The 21,413-nt window shown below is 40.8% G+C and overlaps 1 protein-coding gene and 1 long non-coding RNA gene across 2 annotated transcripts; both read left to right on the top strand.

The window, feature by feature from the left end:
• Positions 1-1,175: 1,175 nt before the first annotated feature.
• On the top strand, positions 1,176-3,644 carry LOC148188760 (uncharacterized). Its single transcript, XR_015777341.1, has 2 exons — positions 1,176-1,213; positions 1,428-3,644. It is a non-coding gene; the product is annotated as an uncharacterized LOC148188760 (long non-coding RNA).
• Positions 3,645-3,950: 306 nt separating this feature from the next.
• Positions 3,951-20,763, top strand: xpc (xeroderma pigmentosum, complementation group C). Its single transcript, XM_042491858.2, has 14 exons — positions 3,951-6,769; positions 9,098-9,397; positions 9,582-9,678; positions 10,739-10,823; positions 10,940-11,097; positions 11,219-11,339; positions 11,460-11,549; positions 12,413-13,279; positions 13,433-13,593; positions 14,798-14,879; positions 16,200-16,331; positions 16,508-16,677; positions 17,305-17,398; positions 18,055-20,763. Exons 1-14 carry the CDS (start codon positions 6,658-6,660, stop codon positions 18,385-18,387), a joined length of 2,802 nt encoding a protein of 933 aa, XP_042347792.2. The 5' UTR covers positions 3,951-6,657; the 3' UTR covers positions 18,388-20,763.
• Positions 20,764-21,413: the final 650 nt, after the last annotated feature.

Genomic DNA, 21,413 nt, shown 5'->3' with positions numbered 1-21,413 from the left:
ATTCGCTCCTCCTTTTTCTCACCCCTCCATCCTCTCCTCCCTCTCACTCGCTCCTTGGCCTTTTCTTTCATTCTCTTCTTCCCACATCTTTTCACCCACTTGTGTCCTCTGTCACCTCCTTCGCCTCCTCTCACCTCTCCCCTTACATTTCCTCCCTGTCCTTCTACCACCTTCCCCTTTCTTTCCTCCTTCACCACCTCCGCCCTCTCCTCCTTCTTCATTTTACCATCAATCCTGTCTTCCACTTGTCCCCCCCTGAGGCTCCCACCTTCACCTCCTCCTGCTGCCTCCCTCCTCCTCCTCCTCCTCCTCTGCCCGGCATGACGTGGGACCAGATCAAGGAACTGTGTTGCCTGGAGTAACAGGGATTGAGAGCGACGCGTTGGAATGCAACTCCAGCCGAGCCCCTGAGAACAGGAGGAGGAGGAAGCAGAGGAGGAGGAGGAGGTGGAGGAAGAAGGGGCGATCGAGAGCAAGTATTTCCACTTAATCCCTGTGAAGTGTTTCTCCCAAAATCTCTCTCTTATTCTCTCTTTTATTTTTGTTTCCCTCTTCATCCCTTGTCCTGTGTCTCTGTCTTGTAGACATTTTGGGCTGCATCCCTTTTGTTTGTCCTCATCTGTCTCTGAAAAGAGGGTGCCAATGACTGTTATTCTCCATCTTTTTGCTGCTCTGTCTCTCCTTTCAGACTTGTTCACCTGCCTCTCCCCTATCTTTTACCTTAAATTACATGCTTTTTTCTTCTTTTCTTTACTACCTCTACTTTCTTGTCTGACTTTGGGGCTGGTGTTTATCGGCCAGTCGGTCAGGCTGTGCACCCAGCCGTCTGTTTGTCTGGCTGCTCACAGTGTAAATGCCAGTGAAAGAGACAGAGAGAGAGGGGGGGAGAGAGAGAGAGAGAGAGGGCAAACACATGGAGATGCAGATGGACACGCACACACACACTCACACATTCCCTCGCTCCACCATGCCACCGTACACACACTCTCTCTATACTTTATCAGCAGAATGAAAGTGCTTTCTGGCGGTATTTGAATGAGACAGAAAAGAGCCTTATTCAGCCCCTCTGCCCGGCTTTTATTAACACTGCGCGTCACTGAGGCGACATAAGCCTCCCCTCCCTTACACCCCTCTGTCTGTCTCCACACACACACACACACACACACACACACACACGCGCGCACACAGAGGCAGAGGGAGGTCTCCTGTTCAGGTATGATGATGCCCCCTCCTTGCTTTTTTTTTTTCCTCATCCCTCTTTTTCGTTGGCTCCTCCTCACTCAGGGGCCTTTGTTACCTCACCCCCCCTCCTCCACCTCCTCCTATCCTTTTCCACCACACCTCCCTCCCTCCCTCCCTCACTCTCTCTCCCTCTCTTCCTCTCGCTCTGTCTGTTTGCCTCTGCCGCTGAATGGAAATACGCACAGATGCGTAAAGGCGCGATCAAACTCCACATATCCACCGGTGGCAGCGGCAGCAGCATCACCGACCCCCTTCTCTTTGGACTGAGCAGCTACTATTCTGGACAATTGTTCAGGCCTCGTGCAGAAGCGATCTGGAGTCCACCTGTTTGACTGTTTGCTCGGATCACCCGGCGGAGCTCAGCAGCCCGGCCGCAGGACGCAGGGAGAGGGGTACAGAGGCGTAGGAGGACCCGCGGTGTCCCGGCTCGGATGCATGGATGCTCGTTTCTTCTTCTTTTTTTTTTCCCACGAGCTGCTGTTGCTCATCTGTGGCGATCCAGAAATAGCAGCAGCTCGTCTAGAGGTTGTGTGAGTTTTTTTGCGGTATAGTTGTGTTTTCAGCGACGAAATTGTGTGATTTTTTTTCCCCCACTGTCTCTCTCGTCGCCTCTATTTTCAGTTTCCAGCTTTGATGCCACTTAGTCTGCCGGAGTCGTACTAATTAGCGTCTTGACTGACAGCTCGGTAATTGGATTTATTTCATATCCGCTCCTTGAAGTTGTGAAGCCTCTTAAGGCGCGACAGGAATGGTTTCTGAGGCTTTATTTCTGTAGAAAACAATAATAACATACCTACTCCAGACTTGTGGGGATTTTATTTTGAACAGGGGTTTATTCTAGTTTTAATGCTGTCACTTGCCAAATACTCAATCCTTTTTAAAGTCAGCCCTGGAGCTTATGAGGCCCGAGATAAATGTAGGATACAACTGGATGTAATTCAGGAGGAAGAGAGGCATCAATTTAACATTAATATAACAAATACATTCCACAAAACCCTCTTATTGCACAAGTCCCTCTTACTGAGTCTTTAACCAGTCTTAAATTCTACTTTCTTAGTAAATGATTCAAGAATATTCTAGAAAAAAGGGGACAATGTGTGGCAGAATGAGGAGGCTGCCCACTGCAAACATGTGAATCTTGATTAAAGTAAAACAAGTTTATTGTTCTGTGAGGAATTGTTGCTCTCTATGACAGATTTTAATTAAACCGGTTTGATAATTAGTTTGATAAAAATGTTTTAATCTGGTTGAGTTCACAGCATATGGTTGCTACCCAAGAGGACAACAGGTGCCACAAAGCTCATTGGTGGAGGAACTGACCCCTCCTCTCAAAGAGCAAATTATTTCAAGGGAGTTTTCTTTATTTTTATTATTATTAAATTCTAACAGTTGGATTCACACTGATACCGTAACTGTCTAATTTAATGTTTAAATCTTTGTGGCACAGGTTTGATCTTTTCACAGAGAAAGAAAAGTTACAGCTGCGTGAAGACATTCAAGCACTTTTGTTGTAATGCACAAGAAGAAAATCATGTCGAATCTATTTTATATTTAAAAAAAAAACAACAACCACATGACACAAAGTTTACAATATGTGCTGAACACATCATGTTCCAAAATAATAAAAATGGACCAAAATCAGTTTGTAGATGAGGTAGATTTGAACTGCATTTCTGATAATTTCAGCTACTTGTTGCCAAGGAGAAAACTATATCTGAAATTCAAATCAAACATGAATGAATGCATTTTTGGACACTCTTTGTCACATTTTTGTATATCGCTGTTTTTCTCTATTAGGCTCAGAAGTGTTTATGTTTCTTTCTTTTCAAGGGTTAGAAATCCATAAGGGAAGCAGGTATGTGCATTATAGATTAGAAGACTTGTTTTACTATGCTAAAAAGGGTGTTATCTGTGGCTTTGGAAAAACTGTGGCGAGAGAAAATGATATGCCCGTGGTTGAGGAAATGAATATTGAGTTTAATATAAAGAATCAATATATGGGAATCAAAAAAGACAGACCTGGTGTCCAAAAAGGGACTTTATGTGGCTGCACCACTAAAACATAGAGGTGTGTGAAGGATAACAAGTCATGATTCTTAATATTTTTAGGACAAAATCTTGTACATCATGTGTTACTTCTGTCTGATCTTCATGAGCCAAGAGCTGCACAGTTGGAAATCCAGCTGCCAAGGAGACAACACTGAGGGGAAAAAGAGCGGATGTCACACCTGTTGCCACACCTCAACAGCGGAGGGCATCCTTGATGAGGCTTCACTCAAGCTTCACTCTCCCTCTGACTCACACACAGTCTGTCTTCTGGTCAGTCTGTTGATCAGTCTGTGGCCCAGTATGATGTCGTATTCCCAGTATACCCACTACTAAAGAACCAATGTTGTTTTCTATCAGATCTCTGTCTTATTCTCTGGGTGGCGATGTCCTTCACCTGCTGTTATGCAGTTCTGCAGGTCCGGGGGGGGCGTTTTGAATGTTTTCCATCTGTCATTTGCCTCTGTGTGTGTGTGTGTGTGTGTGTGTGTGTGTGTGTGTGTCCTTGCTCTTAAAATCCAGTCTTCCCAATGCCCAGTGCGCTGTATGGCTTTTTATTCCTATCTGACTGTACTGATGGTTCATATAGGGATGGAAGCCATGCATTGCGCTGGGAGAACCGCACACTGGACCATGGACTCGAGCCCTATCACATCACATCACACACACACACACACACACACACACACACACAGATAAGCACACTCTCAAGAGCCTACATGCTCACAGGAGGCAATAAATGCATGCACACATCCAGGAGACCGTGAAGCGAAAACCTGTCACACAGAAATATGGAGGCGCATGCACTGCACACATAAACATTCAGTCATTTATGCGTATGCATGCAGTAGGTATGCATATGTATGGTGCAGGCTTTACACACACTCAGGACAGAAATATTTCCCCGGTCCCATCAGGCCTCTACTGCAGCGAGTCAGTCTGAAGCTGTCTAACTGTATCAGCTGACAGACGGCTCTCTGAAGTGAAACACACACATCTGCTGCAGAATCCCAACGTGATCGATACGGATCACAACAGAGCAGAATGAAAATTAAATTGAACTGAAATGAACCGAACTGATTCCAAACAGAGAGGCAGAACTCATAGCAGGGGAGTCACACAAGCTCGTCGCAAAAATAACGAGATAGAGAATTCATTCAGTCATGGACTTTTACCCACTTAATTCTTATTCAGGGTCCCAGTGGGATGAGGAGAGCATCCCAGCATGCACTGGGTGGAAGGCAGTGAAACTCCCAGGAAATGGTTGGCACGCAGAGAGAGACGAGGGTAGCCACATTCTCATGTCTGGAGTCAGCGGATGAAACCTGACTTACTTGTGAGGAAATCCATGCAAATAAGACGTGACTGTTTACGTTGAAGAGGTGAGACTGAGACACTGTGATGTTCCAGTTCCATAAAAAAATAACACAATATATTCATAATACCTACATGATAGCAGAAAATCACATTAGTGAGCAGACTTGTCACAGTGTCGGAGGAAACATTTTCCAAGGAAAACTATTATGGAAACAAAACAGAATTTTGTTAACCCATACAAAGTAAAACACTGCACTTTTACCCACAACACATTAACTTCAAGAAGAACATAAATAGAAAGAGATATAAATCTGTCACATCTGCTTCAAAATACCTGAAATTGTAAAAGGTGGATGCTTGAAGTAACTCTTCTGCTCGTGGCTACTTATTTTCAGACCTGGTTACTAAGCCCTGCGATTTTGCCAAATAGCTGTCTTAAATAGCATGTCTTTTTTTTGGCACACTGTAGAATCTATTTACTATCATAATGCACAAAAAAATTGCACAACAATCCATGAAGGATTTTCTTTCCTTATTTGTCTGATAATTGCTTTATTTCAACTCCATCTTCTTGAAAGATGGAGACTGTGGGGGAAAAAAAACAAACAAGCAGAAATCAGATTACAAGATAAAGTGACACAAATCAGATTTATAAACTAGCAGAGTTTATTAGTACTGAACAGTGGAGGAAGAAGTACTCAGATCTTAAGTAGCTTATACTACAGTGAAAAAATATTGTGTAACAAATAAAAGTAAAAGTATAATATATTTAGCATCAAAATGCACTTAAAGTGGGCCAATCAGAGTAAAAGTAGTCATAATGTAGAATGGCTCATAACAGAATAATCTATGGTATATTATTGGATTATGATTGTTGATACAGTCATGATTTTATCACTTTAATGTTGCAGCTGGCAAAGGTAGGGTTTTTTTCCCCCAATTACTTTATAAACTTTTGGGTAATGCAGTCTATAATAATATATCATGTATCAGTTATTGTTTACAGGATACGCTCTGGACCTACATCGATAAACTTAACTCACATGGACTGTGGGTTTGGTTTACTGTTGGAGGAACGTGGGGGTCTCTTGCTGTGATACATCATATATAAGTTCATTTATATTTTCCTTTACTAATCTGATTTGGTGAAAATACTAGAAATTAAATCTTTCAAATACAATATTTAGCTCACAATACAAGTACAATTTTGCCTCTGAAAGAGAGATAGGCCTGCTCAAGTAAAGTAGTACAAGTACCTCAAAAGTGTACAGTTGTAGTAAATATACATAGTTACATAACTGGTGTTGAAGTCTTCATACATTTTATTCTGTCCCTTTTTTAGAATAAACCTGTCATGCCAGTGTGGTTCTGACCTTGAGCTCTGTGAATGAGCTTAACTGGTGGTTTTATGTAAAGCTCATATTATGTTTTTTGTTTTTTTATTTTTATTTTTTAAAAATCTAGTATGACCCTCTAAGGCCAGCTGACTTTAATACTGTGGATCTAGAGACTGGATTTTCTACAGTTTAACTCATTATGTTTGCCTATTGTTGCCACCTAGTATGGTGAGTGTTTCTTTATGTTTCCTCATGAATTTATTAATGTTTTACTGCAAAGAAGGGTCTCACATAAAACACAACATCGCCCCTCACTGTCCAAAAGGTTGTATTGCATGAGTTAACAATTTTTTACATTAACCCTAAGTTAAGATAGCAGCGGAGATATGAATAAATATTTGTGTCAGCCTAGAAGGTAGAGAATTGCGGTTTCGGCGTGTTAACAAGAAAAACATGTGTTGGGTCTCTTGGTGCGCGTGCTACTGTTTGCAGCTCCGAAGAAGAAGAAGGAGCGGACGTGACGTCAGAGTCCTGCCTCCAAAATCAGCCGGGGTTCAGTTTCTTGTGTTATGAAAGCTGCAGCGTGAAATGTTGGATAACCCCTGTACAACGCCATGTGGAGAGCCGAGGGACTTCAGCCGGTCTAGTTTTGACAGAAGACATTAAAATTTAGAAGAGAGTGATTTTTCTGAGGAAAAGTCTGAGAAAAGTGAGCATGGCAAAGCGGAGAGAGTGTGCGCAGACTGGGGCCGATACAAAGAAACTGAAGCAGGGGCTGAAGGCGAAGAGCAGCGGTGCAAAACTGAGAGCAAAGGAGAAAGATGCAGGTATTAAAAGTTAGGAATAATGCATCACAACCATCTGTCCCGTTATATACAGGGACATTTGTATCCTCACTGTTTGCTGCTAAGGATGTTGGGTCCAAAAAATGAAGTTTTGAGCCAAAAATAATTGTGAAAACCAAATTTAGGTTGCTGACTTGTTTATCTCTGTGATTGTGGAGTAAGTGGGGTCAGTTTGCTCAATCCAACCGAAGACGGATCTGTGGGTCTATGTAACCCTCAGCTTCTGAAAAAAGGGTTTTCTCTGAGTAAAGAACACACAAGTGTTCTGCTAAATGCACCGTTTTATATGACCGTGAGGTTATAAATGACATCTGATTGTCATTGCGAGCTAGAGATATGCATGCATGAAATAGTTGTTGGTAATGTAGGTTTAGTGATACAGATCAATCAGCGACTGTGCCATCAGCTGCAACAAACTCAGATACGTTTCCAATATCATACAGTGTGATATGGGAAATATATACATAAAACACATGTACCATATTAAACAGTTGCAATAAATGAATAAGTAATTAAAGTATGTTGTAACTTGTTATACATCAGATAGAACCCTTTGCATGTGTAAAAAAACCCAAACGTAAGTATTTAATTTTGATGGTTTTTAACCTCAGTTACTTCTGAGATTTTTTTTTGTTTGGACAAGATTTTGTGAATTGTGAATTTTGTGAAATGATAAGATGCATGCACATTTCCTCACAGTATGATTCCACTGAAAGTTGATTGATGATATTAAATGACTGTCCAGCCTTAGACATTGATGCGTCAGTGTATTTAGAAACAATGACTTTAGCCTCAGTATTTGTAAGTGCTGTCAATTTTTGAGGGTTGTCAATGGTTAAAAAAGCATGCAGTTCCAGTGTTTTTGACTTGTGTTCATACATTTGGCTATTTTATTGTTGTTGCCATCAGAAAGGCACTTTAAAGCACTCAGAGTGCAGCTGCAGGTGCAGGTGCATGTGCTGGTGATATGGATGGTTACTGGAGTGGATCTGCTGGCCCACATACACATCTGTGCCCCGCTTCATCAAAACATGAAACGTATTTTTGTAAGAATGGGACCATTCCTGGCCTTTATTCTTGTTTATGTGTAAATCATGCACCATATACAGAGGGGGTGTAGAGATACATCATTTTGGATTGATACATCAACTCAATGACCAACTATCCAGTATTATAGATGCAAAGTGAAAATATTGATACATATCATCAACTTTAAGATACACTTTTATTTTGAAATTCCCATGACACATCTTTTTTCCCCCATTTATGACCAAGCAAACCTCCTTCCATTCAAACAGTGTTAGCAACATAATGCCAAGCACACAATAGTAATCAGCCAAGGAAATGACATTATATGATATTTATTAATATCATCCCATATCGATTGCAGGCCCCTGAATTTAATGGAATCAAAATCCTGGCAGACTTTGTGGTATCAGCAAATATTTCAAATAATCACGGAAATATTGCAATTTGATGAAACTTGTGATTTACACCCCTAATACAGAGCGCATACCTTTTGCATCTTTTAAACACATCTTGAGTAATTTATGATTCTCAGTAACTGCATGTCACATAGTGTATCTAAATTCTCTTGTCTGCCTCTGTCATTTTGATTTTTGCCTGTCAACTGAAGTATCTGTATCTGTCTGCTCTTGTCACAGTGTTAAATCAACATTTAGGCATTGCCATACTTTATTTAGAGAACAGATATTAATTGCAGCAGCAGCATTATCTCAAATGTTCTCTTTGTAGTTAGTTATTCATGTCAAGCTTTATTTACTATAAACAAATGTTTGAGATGATTTGTTAGCTTGCGGTCGATGCCTTTTTATGCCTTTCATGTTTTATGACAAAGGATTCATCAACTGCGACTATAATTCCCATAACCCTGTCTGCTTCCTGCTGTGAGCAGGACCCCATACACCACCACCACCACCAGTGTACTGTTTACTCATATTTAGCTTTTAATCTTGTGGAAAATGATCTTTTCCTGTGGCTTCTCACCAGAAGCTGTGGGCAGAACACAACACCACTTTACTGTTTGTGATACAAATTTCCTTCTGAATATCACCCTGTGGTTTGTAATATAAAATGCAGTGCAGTGGCTGATAGAAGCAAGATAGTCTCTGATGGTGATTTTGTTTATTTAGGGTGACCATACATGTGTTTCGCAGTACAAAGATTTTAACTGTATGAGGTAAGAAAAAGAGGGAAGTAGAAGACTGAAAACTAAACTCTTTTAACTATTCTTAATCAGTGCTCAACTTCTGTAGCTTTAAACCTACTTATTTATTTCTGTCTTTTCAGGTAATGGCACCACAGAGGAAGAGGAGAAGCTCGAGAGGAAGGTCAAACCGAAATCACGATCCTCCACAAAACGAGCAGCAGAAAACGCCACTTCCACCACATCCACAACTGCTGTCAAAACCAGTAAATACTTCCAGTCGCCAGTGAAAGAGGAGGGGGCTGACAGTGAAGAAGACTTTGATATGGTGACCTCACCACCTCATGTGGTTACGGTGAACGTCAAGAAAACAGAGAAAGAGGAAGAGGAAGAGGATGAGGACGACAGTGAGGAAGATGAGGATGATTGGGAGGAAGTGGAAGGTAAGTGAGGGATCAGCAGAAAACAGTGTCAGCTTGTAGTATGACATGATACATTTCCAACTCTTTAATTTTATATACAAAGGTGAGAAAGGTAAATGTTATTTTCACCACGGTTACAGCATGTTGGGATGAAATTGTGAGACAGAATTGAAAAAAATCATTTGAGTGCATCTGTGTTTATTAGAGCTTTCTGAGCCGCTGGGTCCAGTTGAACCACCAGAACCAGTCCTGCCCTCTCAGCCGGTTGAGATAGAGATTGAGACTCCAGAAGTCAGGAAAAGGTAAGTGGATCTCTGTGTAGTTGTGTAAAAACAGTTTAATAAAGTTTTGTTTTAAAACTGTGATCTGTTTCAGAAATATTAGTGTTTTGTTTATGACTCAACTATTTGTAGTGAAATTCATCTCATCTTAAATACAGTTCCATAAAATGGTAGCAAACATTTTTGGTCTTGAAAAGGAAACATTCTTCAGGCAGAGTAAGTTATTTTATAAGCCTGTATTTAGCGAGGCTCCTGATATTCCTTTTCTTCATGAGTGCCCTGAGAATGTTTTATTTTCATGACCAGTTTTTGCATTTTGTTTGTGGACTTACTCTGAGTGAAACAGATTATTATAGAAATGGAATATAATATTCTTAATCATCTTTTAAATGGTGGGTTGGGTTTTTGTTACCTTATATTAAGTGTTAATATCTATATATGGAGTGGATTCTCTTCCATGGAGCCTGCTTTGTTTCTACAGTAGCCCAGAAAGGACAAACCAAATACTAGCTTCAGAGCTTCAGCGTTTTTACGTTGAACTAGCAACTTGAATTTGGTGGTGTGGGAGCACCTGAAGGCCACCGTAGCTTCTCTTACATGTTAGGTAAGGGAGAGGCGAGGGGAAGGATATTCAGGTTGTTGCAGTCTGCAATGTTACCACTAGATGCCACTAAAGCCTACACACTGCTCCTTTAAGTCCTGAATTGGTCAATAGACTCCCACAGTGATGAGTCCTAAAACCCTGAAATAACATAGCATTTTAGCACCTCTGGTTCCCTTGGTAACAACCAATAGCTTTTTTGAATGGGTTTTTGGTTAGAAGCCTTAACTAAGGTCTGTGGTTAACACAAGCTGAAGAGTTTTAAGTTTTGCTCTAACCTGTGTACACACTGCATCTTTGTGGGATATTTAGGAGAGCCGTTGCAAATCATCAAGTCTAATTACAATCATACAGTGTATCATGCATTTCCAACAGCCAAAGGGTGCAAGTTTGTATATGGTTATTTTAGATATGTGTGTGAGTGCACATTTTGGAGAAATGTCTATTTGACTCTAATAATCCTAATTTCTTATTGGCCAGGCAAAAAAGGCAGGCGGAGTTTGACTCGTATCTGAGGCGCATGATGAACCGATACAAAAAGGATGTGCTGATAGACACACACAAGGTGAACACACACAGATTGTTCCCACATGTTCTTATTGCTGTTTCTAAATTGTATGTCTGATTTGAAATCACTAAAGAAGGATTTTTGTCATTGCAAACCTCTGATTGGTGTCTTAGGTCCATCTGATGTGCCTGATAGCCAGTGGGATGTTCCGCAGCCGTCTGTGCAGTGAACCCGACCTGCTGGCCATCACTCTGTCGCTGCTGCCCTCCCACTACGGCATGGTTGCCAAGGAACGCATTGACCAAAACTACCTCTCCGGACTCCTCAAATGGTGTGTTCTTGTTTAATGAGAAATATTGTTTGTGCTGGTGCCTAAAGCTACTTTGTAGTAAGAATGTGTGAAACAGTGTGACTTCAAGTCCAGCGCCATTAACATCAACTTTCTCGCTCAGGTTTAGAGCAACGTTCACTCTCAACCCCAGTCTTCCCTGTGAGGAGCGTCCGGACCCCCGTGCTCTGCTTGAGAGACGGCTCGCCAGCCTGTCTGCCAAAAACCACCAGGAGATGACTCATGTTTGTACTTTGGCACAGACTAGTTCAATTACTGAAGTGAAATTCAGCCTTTGAGTCAACATACAAAGGTAAAATTCATATGAGAAATTATTGTTTTCCTGTCTTTTGTTTTTCCTGCAGCTGTTCCTGTTGGTTCTGAGGTCTCTGCAGCTCTTCTGCCGATTGGTTCTTTCATTGCAGCCGATTCCCCTCAAACCCCCATCAGCCAAGGTACATCGGTTATTGAGCCCTTAAGAGGATACTAATGTAACTGCAGCTGCCGCACTTAATCATTGGCTTCATAATGTACAGAGAATTCTGTCCTCAGCCTTTGTGCCTAAGTTATTGGCATTATTGCCAACAACTAAAAGTCATGATTAATGTGATATTATATATTATATTATATTGCTTGGGGTCAATTTCTCTATTTGCAGGTGCTTTGAGAATTACATGGTTTCTCCCTGTCTTATATGAACAGGTTTAGCGTCCGCAAAATCCGCGCAATCCCTTTGTGATTTTGCCTGCTGTCTGTGTAAAAACTATATAATTTCATTGATTTATATTAATGTTCTTTAACAATGTTAAATACTTAAAATAGTATGTTTTTTTTTTACAATTTTTTTAATACAGTTGAAACTTTCAATGTTTAAGTGGGTTTGGTCAAGTTTGTGTTTATACCACCATCCCTTGGAGAAACCTTGCAGAAGCGTTGACGTTTTAACCATTTATTCATTAACTAGAATGTATGCTTGCTCGATGACTTTTCCTTTTATTCTTTTAAATTAAGTGAGGTGCTCCACAATCTTTCCTCATACCCCTCTGGTACCATTTGCCAAGGAATCAGTTGTGTGTACTCTACAGACGTTTTGTCTGTTAAACTTCTGCATAGTTTTCTTTTTAAAAGTCAGTTAGCAAAGACAGATCAGCGGAAGGACGAAAACATGTCTGTTATTCTTAAGAATCTACACATACTTTTGCCTTTGCATTTGTCTATCATTGCAGAGTGATTACACAATATTACCTGGTATGATTTTTTAGAGTCTTCTGTTATTTTTCTCATGCACTTAAACTTAATATCTCTTTATTCTCTTCAGGGCAAGGGGGCTAGAGCATCTACTGGTGCCTCAGGAAAGAGCAACACTAACCAGGAGACCTCCAAGAACATCTCCCCTAAGCCGAAGGTCTCCCCTGGCACCAAGAGACCAGCTGGAGAGGGGAAGATGAAGGCAGACCGAGGAGGAAAAAAAGCAAAGATTAAAGAAATAAAGGAGGAGGATGAGGAGGAAAAGCCTATAACGTCAGGAGGGCAGAGGCCAAAGAACTCAAAGCGTCGGAGCATCGCCTCGAAAATCAGCTACAAGGAAGAAAGTGACAGCGAAGGAGAAATGGAGGAGGAGGGGCTTAGTGATGAAGAGGAATTTCAGGGGCCCAGTGAGGAGGAAAGTGACGATTCAGAAGGAGGCAGTAAATCCACAAAGGGGAAGAAGGGGAAAGGAAAAAGCAAAGCCAAAGAGACCAACAGCAAGAACACTGCAGCTCAGAAGAGAGGGAGCGGTGGAGGGAAAAAACAGGTGAAAGATGGGGAGAGCAAAGAGTTTGAAGAAGATGATGAGGAAGAGGGAGTGATGAGCAACAGAACAAAGAGGAGTGGGAAAAAGAAGGAAGGGCCCGGAGCAGATGAGTGGTTGGAGGTGTATCTGGACAAAACTTCATCCTGGGTTTGCGTTGACGTGGAGCACGGTGTCGGGATGCCTCATCTCTGCTCCCAGAATGCAACGGCACCGGTGACGTATGTGGTGTCGGTGGATGGGGATGGCTTTGTGAAGGACCTGGGAAGGAAGTATGATCCCACCTGGTTGACATCATCCAGGAAGAGGCGGGTGGATGAAGATTGGTGGGAGGAAACACTTGAGCCGTTCCTGGGACCCGATGATGAGAGGGACAGAAAGGAGGACAAGGAGGTGAGACAGAGAGACACGTAGACATTCAAACCAGACAGATGCATTTATTTATTTTGTACACATACAACCTTCATCTTCTTTTTCTCACAGCTGGTTTAATACTGCTTAGTTCTTGTTGATATGAGATATCTTCTCCCCGTGTTGGCTACCCAGCTCCAGAACAAGCTGCTGAGCAAACCCCTGCCGATCTCCATAGGGGAGTATAAGAACCACCCGCTGTACGCCTTAAAGAGACACCTGCTGAAATACGAAGCCATCTACCCTTCAACAGCCACTGTGCTTGGATACTGCAGGGGAGAGCCAGTGTACTCCAGGTCAGTGGTGAAACAGGAATGCAGTGCAGCCTGTTGGGCGGCTGTGGCTTAGGAGGTAGGGCAGGTTGTCCACTAATCGGAAGATTGGTGAATCGATCCTTTGCTTTTACAGTCTGCAGTCAAAGTGTCGTTGGGCACTTTCAAATTAATCCTGATGGCTCTTCCACAGGTGTGTTATTGTGTATGAATGTGTAAAAACTGAGTAGCAGGTGGTGCAGCTACCTGTGAATGAATGTACATGCAAAAGGGTGAATGTGACAAGTAGTGTGAAAGTGCTTTTGAATGACTGGAAAAGCGCAACACAAGTGCAAGTCTATTTACTAAATCCAAGTCCATTACTTTGGTTTGAATTCAGAAGACAAAACTGATGTAAACTCTGCAGCCCTCACGATCCCATGAGACATTTGTACACCAGTCAGTAGTGGCAAATGCCTCCAAAAAAACAGGAATAAACTACTTTATGTTTTTTGTGAATGACAGAATGTTTATGAATAAACTGACCATCAAGACGTCAGCTACAGTGTCACCACTTGCACTGTAAACTAGGGTATTAAGCAAGAAAAACTTTTCTTCGCAAATTCAATGTAACATGCAGTGAGAAATTCATATACAGATGTTCATTTTTCATGTGAAGTATTTTTTTTTTGCTATCGTTTCTCATTATTTTAAAACAATAAGTCATTATTTTGAGAAAATGTGCCATTATAATGGCTTACGTGATTGTTTTTTTCCCATTAAAATGATAGCAATGGGATTTCATACTTCAGTCCCGGTCATAAACTTGAAACTATTTTACTTTGGAAGTTGAGAATGAGCACCTTTATGCTGCATGAGTTTTGGTGTGACGGACACACCTTCATTGACCGGGTGGGTTGAATGATCAGCTGAATTGGGGACGCAGCTAATGATGAACCTGCATGTCTGAGGTGATGGTGAATATGAGCATCAGTGTCCACATGGTGGTGCTGTTTGATTGGTTAATCTGTTAAAGCTGTGGTGTGTAAGTTGGTGTGCTTGCAGTAAATTATGTCTGTATTGACTGTTGATGTTTGTTAAACACTGTTCATACTTACAGATACACAAAAAGACACTGAGTCTGTGTTGGGCTCAAGCCTTGAACTAAATATCAAATCCTCAAGTGGAATTTCAGAAAACAGAGGATTTCTGATGAATCATATCATGTGTAAATTGTCTTTTTCTGTAGGGATTGTGTGCACACCCTCCACTCCAGAGACACCTGGCTGAAAGAGGCACGGACTGTCAGACTAGGAGAGGAGCCATATAAGGTGAGAGAGAAAACTATTGTCAAGTTGTTTCTTCTTGTTTGTTCTTTGTCTTTTTTTTCTTGCCCATCCATAACTTCCCTTCAGTTTGATTCTGTTTTATTTCAGTTCCTCTCTAGCTTTACCCCACTCTTGCCAAAAAAATTCCAGTAGTCTTTATTTGCACGATTCGTGACTGATGTGAGCAAATAAGAGGAACAACTTCAGGAGCAGTTAACCTCAAAATGAATATTTGGTCACTGTGTACTTTTGTATTAAAGATTCCCTCCTAACATTGAAGTGGATGAGGTCTGGTAGATTTGTGCTGTGAAAAAAACACAAAATCAAATCATGCATTTACTTTATAGCCAAACAATAGCATCGAGAGGTCAAAAGAGCAAGGGTTTAACTTAGTATGTAGCATGTTATTAAGTTTTAAGAGGAGGCACACTTGTTTTTCTGCTGTATGGACAAAAGTCATTGACGTTTTAGACTGATGCTACTGAGATGTACTGTACAGCATGTTACAGGGAGTATGCCTCAGGATCTAAAACTTAAATGGATGACTTGTTTATGAAGAAAAGCATTTTAAACACATTAAAAAACATTACATCTGTGATGTTGCAAAGCTGGTTTCTTGTCAGTAACCTTGAAAATGATTTCAACATACAGTGATTTCCAGCTGAAATTGTAGAAACAGTTTTGTGTTTTGACAGTGACATTTGGTGACACAGTGCTGTATGTGAACATGTACAAACAAGGACCACAGTCATTGTACACAAAAGTGGTTCTGTGCTTTTAGTTGATGTTTAGTGGTCTAACCTGGGACCCTGTGATAGTCGGGTGACCTGTCCAGGGTGTAACCCACCTCTGGCTCAATATCAGCTGGGATAGGCTCCAGTCCCCCAATGACCCTGAACAGGATAACCGCTTACAAATAGTTTCCAAACAACTCCAGCCAATACTGTCATACTTGCCTTCGCTCCTTTTTTTAATCCAGAGCAAGAAAAGTCTTGTACAGTTTTGCTTGTAGTTAGTCACCACAGTCGCTCTTCAGTTTAATGCAACGTGTGACTGGCCTGCCACAGCAGCAGCTACAACCCTGTGTGGTGTGGCGAAGTTGAGTGCAGTATTGATGGAGTGGGCAGTTCAGTGTCTGAGATGTCACCAAGATGTTGGAAAATATAGCTATAATACATGCTTGTGGCATCTGATAAAAATAAATAGATAATATATGTAAGTATTATTTTAAATGAGGTAACTATCGGCACCATGTGCGGATGATTGAACTAGTATACAATGAGACAATGTGTATAATCATACCACTGTCTCACTCTCTTTCAGATGGTGAAGGGCTTCTCTAATCGTTCCCGTAAAGCCAGGATGGTGTCCGAGCAGAAGGATGAAAATGACCTGGCGCTGTTTGGAGAGTGGCAGACTGAAGAGTACCAGCCGCCTTTAGCTGTGGATGGGAAGGTAACAGTGTCTGTGGACTAGAACGATAACTGTGGGGTAATAAGGTCACTGTAGCAACAAATATTATTATACAGCAGATAGATATGACCATACATTTAATAAACAACCAAAAAGACAATGTGACATCAAATGTGTGGAGTATTGTTTCTTAGGTAGACGATGTCTGTTCCCTTCAGGTTCCCCGTAACGACTACGGAAATGTCTACCTGTTTAAGCCCTGCATGTTACCAGTGGGCTGTGTTCACCTCAGGCTGCCCAACCTCAACCGCGTGGCCAGGAAACTGAACCTGGACGCCGCCCCTGCGGTCACAGGCTTTGACTTCCATGGAGGATACTCACACGCTGTGTAAGACAACAATGAGAAACGTCCTGCTGTACCAGGACGTGACAAGGAAGTCGGGGATGTGGTCTGTCCTGGAGCATGTTTGAGATTTTAGTCCCATCTTAATCTCAGGGTTTAACAACTGCATTGCACTGTATCTAAATTCATTGTTATTTTATTGCTTGGGACTTTTATAGTTGCTACATCACTTCATTATATCTACATCATAATTTCATTTCAAAAATGAAAAGAAAAGACTCGGCCTATAATCTTAGATAACATGTTAATGCCAAGCGTTTGTGTAAAAACAAATATCTCTCCACATTACTTTTTTTCTATTTATTTTCACATAGTAAGCTTAGATCAGTTGCTTTCTAAGTCTAGCTGTATTGCTCTCAGTGAGCAACTTTTCATTTTATTTGTTTGCAATGATACACATAGTTGCATGAGATCTTTTTTTTTTTTTACTGCTATTGCATGCTTAGGAGAATTCCACTTTCTCATTCTTTCTTTATGTTCTAGAGTAAAACTGTTGCAAGTGTTTTCATTTTATGAAATGAATATTTAAAACAATCAGTCAAACACCCAAAGTCTGCAAATGTTAAATATTGAGGAAAAAATATATTTTCTTTATGTGTGTGTGTCTTTCAGGACTGATGGTTACATTGTGTGTGAGGAGCATGAGGAGATTCTCAGAGCGGCCTGGGTGGAAGAACAAGAGCTCCAGAAACAGAAGGAGAAAGAGGTGTGTGTGTGTGTGTGTGTGTGTGTGTCTGTGTGTGTGTGTGTGTGTGTGTGTGTGTGTGTGTGTGTGTGTGTGTGTGTGTGTGTGTGAGTGTGTGTGTGAGTGAGAGAGAGAGAGAGAGAGAGAGAGAGAGACCCCCCAAACTTAGACCAAACTCTGATCAAGCTGTAAACACTAAGCAGTGCTGATGAAATATGAAGCAAGATTATTTTACTGAATTGGCTGTTTCTACCCTAAATGTTTTCAGAAACATATTTTAGCTAACCATTTAACTGTAATTCAAGGTCGTTTGTTACCAGCTGGCCGCCATATTGCTTTCTGTGTCAAAACGGAAAAGCTTGCTTTCACCATTGCACCAGTGAGAGCATCTGTTGGTCAGGTGCAGCGCAGTGCTTTCTGGCAGTTGAAGGGTTTTCTACCTTTAACACGTGTGAATACCACCATCCTTTTTCTGTTTTCTCTGGTTATGTAGCACCAATTTCAAAAGTATTTGCATCTTTCTACTGCATAGACAGCCCAGTTTGATAAGAATATACATCATCTACATATATCTTTTCTGTGGTTAAATATTTCTTTAAGAATCAGTTTAATTTTAAGTTATTTAAAACCTGCTCAACATCCAAACACATCAACTTTTCCTCTTTTCAACTTCCCAGAAAAAAGAAAAGAGGGCACTCTCAAACTGGACTCTGCTGGTGAAGGGGATCCTGATCAGAGAAAGACTTAAACAGCGCTACGGAAAGAAGAACCAGGGAGTGGGGAGCCTTGCTCACGAGGGAGAGACTGGCGGATTTTCATCAGATGAGGAGGTGGTTGAGGGTGGAAGTCCTTCAGCTAAGACAGCAGCTGAGACTCTGGCCATGTCCTGGCCCCAGAACAGACAAGCAGAAGAGGACGAAGGGAACATCAGCGGACTGAAGAAAAAGACGACTACCAAACGAGAAAAGAGAGGACAAGAGAAACATATGTTCCCTTTTGAGAAAGTGTGATTCAAGAGATCCCAAATCACAGCTGATTACACTCTGTTCTCAAAAAACAATTTGACATGCTCCTGCTATTTACTTTGGGTGATGTTTACACACCTTGAGCAGCATAAAGTGTGTCTCAGATGAGACAGATTTGGAATCAATGTTTGCAAGTTTGGCCAAGGAGAGGAAAGACAGGAGGAAGAACAAGAGGAATATTTGCAGTGAACTGATCTGCAGATCAATCGGTTTCTCCCAGCGGTGATATTACATGCATTAAACCTACTCTGTCTCCATGATCATTGTGCATACTCCCATAAGCTCATGTCCTGTATTGTTTGCTTTTAATATGAGAGCTAAGTAGAAATACAGTACATGTCAGGAGGGGGGAAAAAAGCACAAGGTGTTGAATATCAAATCCAGCAAGTTGATACATGTGCGGAAAAGCGTTACCAGGTTGCTTTGGAGAGAAGAAACTCAACATGAATGTGAGAACAGAGGAGTGTCCTTACAATTTCAGATGTGTATTCAACGTGGCATAAAGATGCACTGATATGATACGCTCAGCCTCCTTTCAAGTATTCAGAGTGTTTGCTTCAAAACTCCATCAGCACAGTGCTGGTTTGTTCCTGCTGGGCATGATTTCCCTTTCATTTCAGCACACAAAAGAGCATTTGAAGCTTATGCCAACTTGAATTGATGGCTTTTGTGTCAAGAAAACACAATACCCTGTGTACCGACAACACTAAGAACAATACAGGCCAATAAACATACTTCCTATGGTTTGTTGTGGCTCAACTCCCAGCTACTGTTTCATTTCATCTCATTCCATACAAGCACATTTCCCCAACCTTGCCACCACATGATGACAACCTGGACTGCAGGCATTGTGACTGGCTGGACTGTACACACTATGTATCCCAGCACTATGAAAACAGGAACTTGTACTGTTGTTGTAATGTAAAAATCTTTGTATCTCCAAGTTGTAGCATTTTCAGGAGCTATCACACACAGCCATGTTTTGTAACTCTGCTACTGTGCACTTTTGGGTAGATTTAGCTGTTGTTGGGTTATAGGATCCGCTTATCTGACAGAGATGGACAGAAGCACATGTGGACCACTGTTAAATGATTTCTTAGTTCACACACTCAGTGTAAATTTCTCACACATACTGTACTTCCTCCTTTTCTCTGCTTCCTTCTTAGGCTGCTACATCTCTAGACGTGTTCTTGTTCCTGCTGTATTCTGTATCAGCCCTCACATTCAGCCTCTAACTCAACTCTTTCACACTTTTGTCACCGTTTCACACCTTGTGTCTCTATACGTGTTTGTGCACCGCAGATGATCGCTGTATTTAAAACGATAAACAGTTTTTGTATGGAAAGTATTTTTATAAGAAATGTTGAAATGGCAGTAAAAAGTGAAACAACCCAAAATGAATGTTGTAGACTTTTTTTTTATATAAATACATTCTTTCATTGGTAATGTTTTGGACATTTTGAAGCATTTATGACTTAACATGTTTGATTTCTGAATATTCTGAAGTAATATGTGTGTAATTTTGCATCAGTAATGACTAAATTGTTGTGAATGACATCTTGTGTGCGTAAACACAAAACGTCAGCTGCATTAGAGTCTGATGTATCATCCTCCTCAGCAAATCAAGACCAATTACCAGTGCATTAACCCCAGGGGCCTGACCCTCTGCTCCTCTCAGAAACTGCTGCGATGCACAGCAGAGGGTAATGCATTGTTTATAAAGACACTGGCCCTATACCTTCAGAGCAAAAACACTTGAGTGCAGTGTTTCCATCCATCTGTAGAGCAACAGCAGTTTTAGTCCAAACTGTGCCACGTAAAGGCAAGGGAAGAAATGAGTAGCATTGGACATGTGCATCTTTGATATGATAATGTATAAACTTCACAATATTCAGATACATGTTTACATTACTATAAGAATTAAATTGCTGTAAGAAATTTACACTCACACACGTGAGGTAATAATGTATATGTTACGTGAATAACCAATATGTGAGATGATGGTTCTGAGATGTGATTTAAATATGTAACATAGTAATGTAATTGATTGATTAATGATGAGGATTTGTGTATTAATATGTAAACATTCCCTGAATGAAGTCATGCTGATGTGGTGTGATGTTTACCAGAGAGTCTGAACACTCCTCATAGTTCAACCATGCCACGGACTACCTGCTCCAGGCCAAATTATTCTGTGTAACACCTTACGTTACACCTTAAAACCTGGAGGTACATCCCTTTTCTTGTGTTGCTTTCAGTGGCCTTTCACAAGTATTTAAATCTTTGAACCCTGAACCCATTGATTTGATTTCTTTCAAAAACACGGGGAAAAGGCAATTAGCAACTTGGCAAGAAAAGTTCTTCAAACTGAAAGAAGACAGTAGATTTAGAAAATTCTCAAGGAAAAATGTCTAGGGAAAAAGAAATAAAGCCTGCTAAAAACTATATTTTTAAGTATCATAATTACATATTTATATTATGTCACAAAATTATTTCAATTTTTAAAAATGTTAAAGCAATTGTTTTTAGCTTAGACTTAGAGTTTTTTGTTTGTTTGTTTTTAACTAATCTTTTAGACCTTCCTTTTTTTTTAAAGAAAATTTGGGTCACTTTTGTTGCTCATTGCTTTAGTTCCATGTTTTTTTTAAGTAGACCAAGCCAATTTTCTTAGTTTTCAAAGGGTTACAAAAAATACTATCACATAGAGCTTAAAAAAGCACAGACCAATAGGGGACTAGGATGTGTGTAGCATGGGACAACAGCCTTGGGGAATGAGACAGTTTGCAGACACCTTTCCTCTTGGTTTTGTTATGTAGTTGTATGCAAACTGGGAAATAAAACATATCACAAAGTCCTAAAAAAAACTAACCTGCAACTTGATGAAAAATAAATCCTGCTTGCTGTAAGGTTAAATTCATATTAAATTAACCTCTAAAACCCCCGTGATACATGAATGTCTATTTGTAAGAAGTTAAAAGATGTAACTCTATTCTTGTAAGTAATGAAGTATT

The sequence above is a fragment of the Plectropomus leopardus genome, chromosome 9 (genome assembly GCF_026936395.1).
Source record: "Plectropomus leopardus strain MGB_pleo_1.0 chromosome 9, ASM2693639v1, whole genome shotgun sequence".
Taxonomy (NCBI): domain Eukaryota; kingdom Metazoa; phylum Chordata; class Actinopteri; order Perciformes; family Serranidae; genus Plectropomus; species Plectropomus leopardus.
The sequence above is the reverse complement of the archived record's forward strand: the minus strand, read 5'-3'. Positions and strand labels throughout refer to the sequence as shown.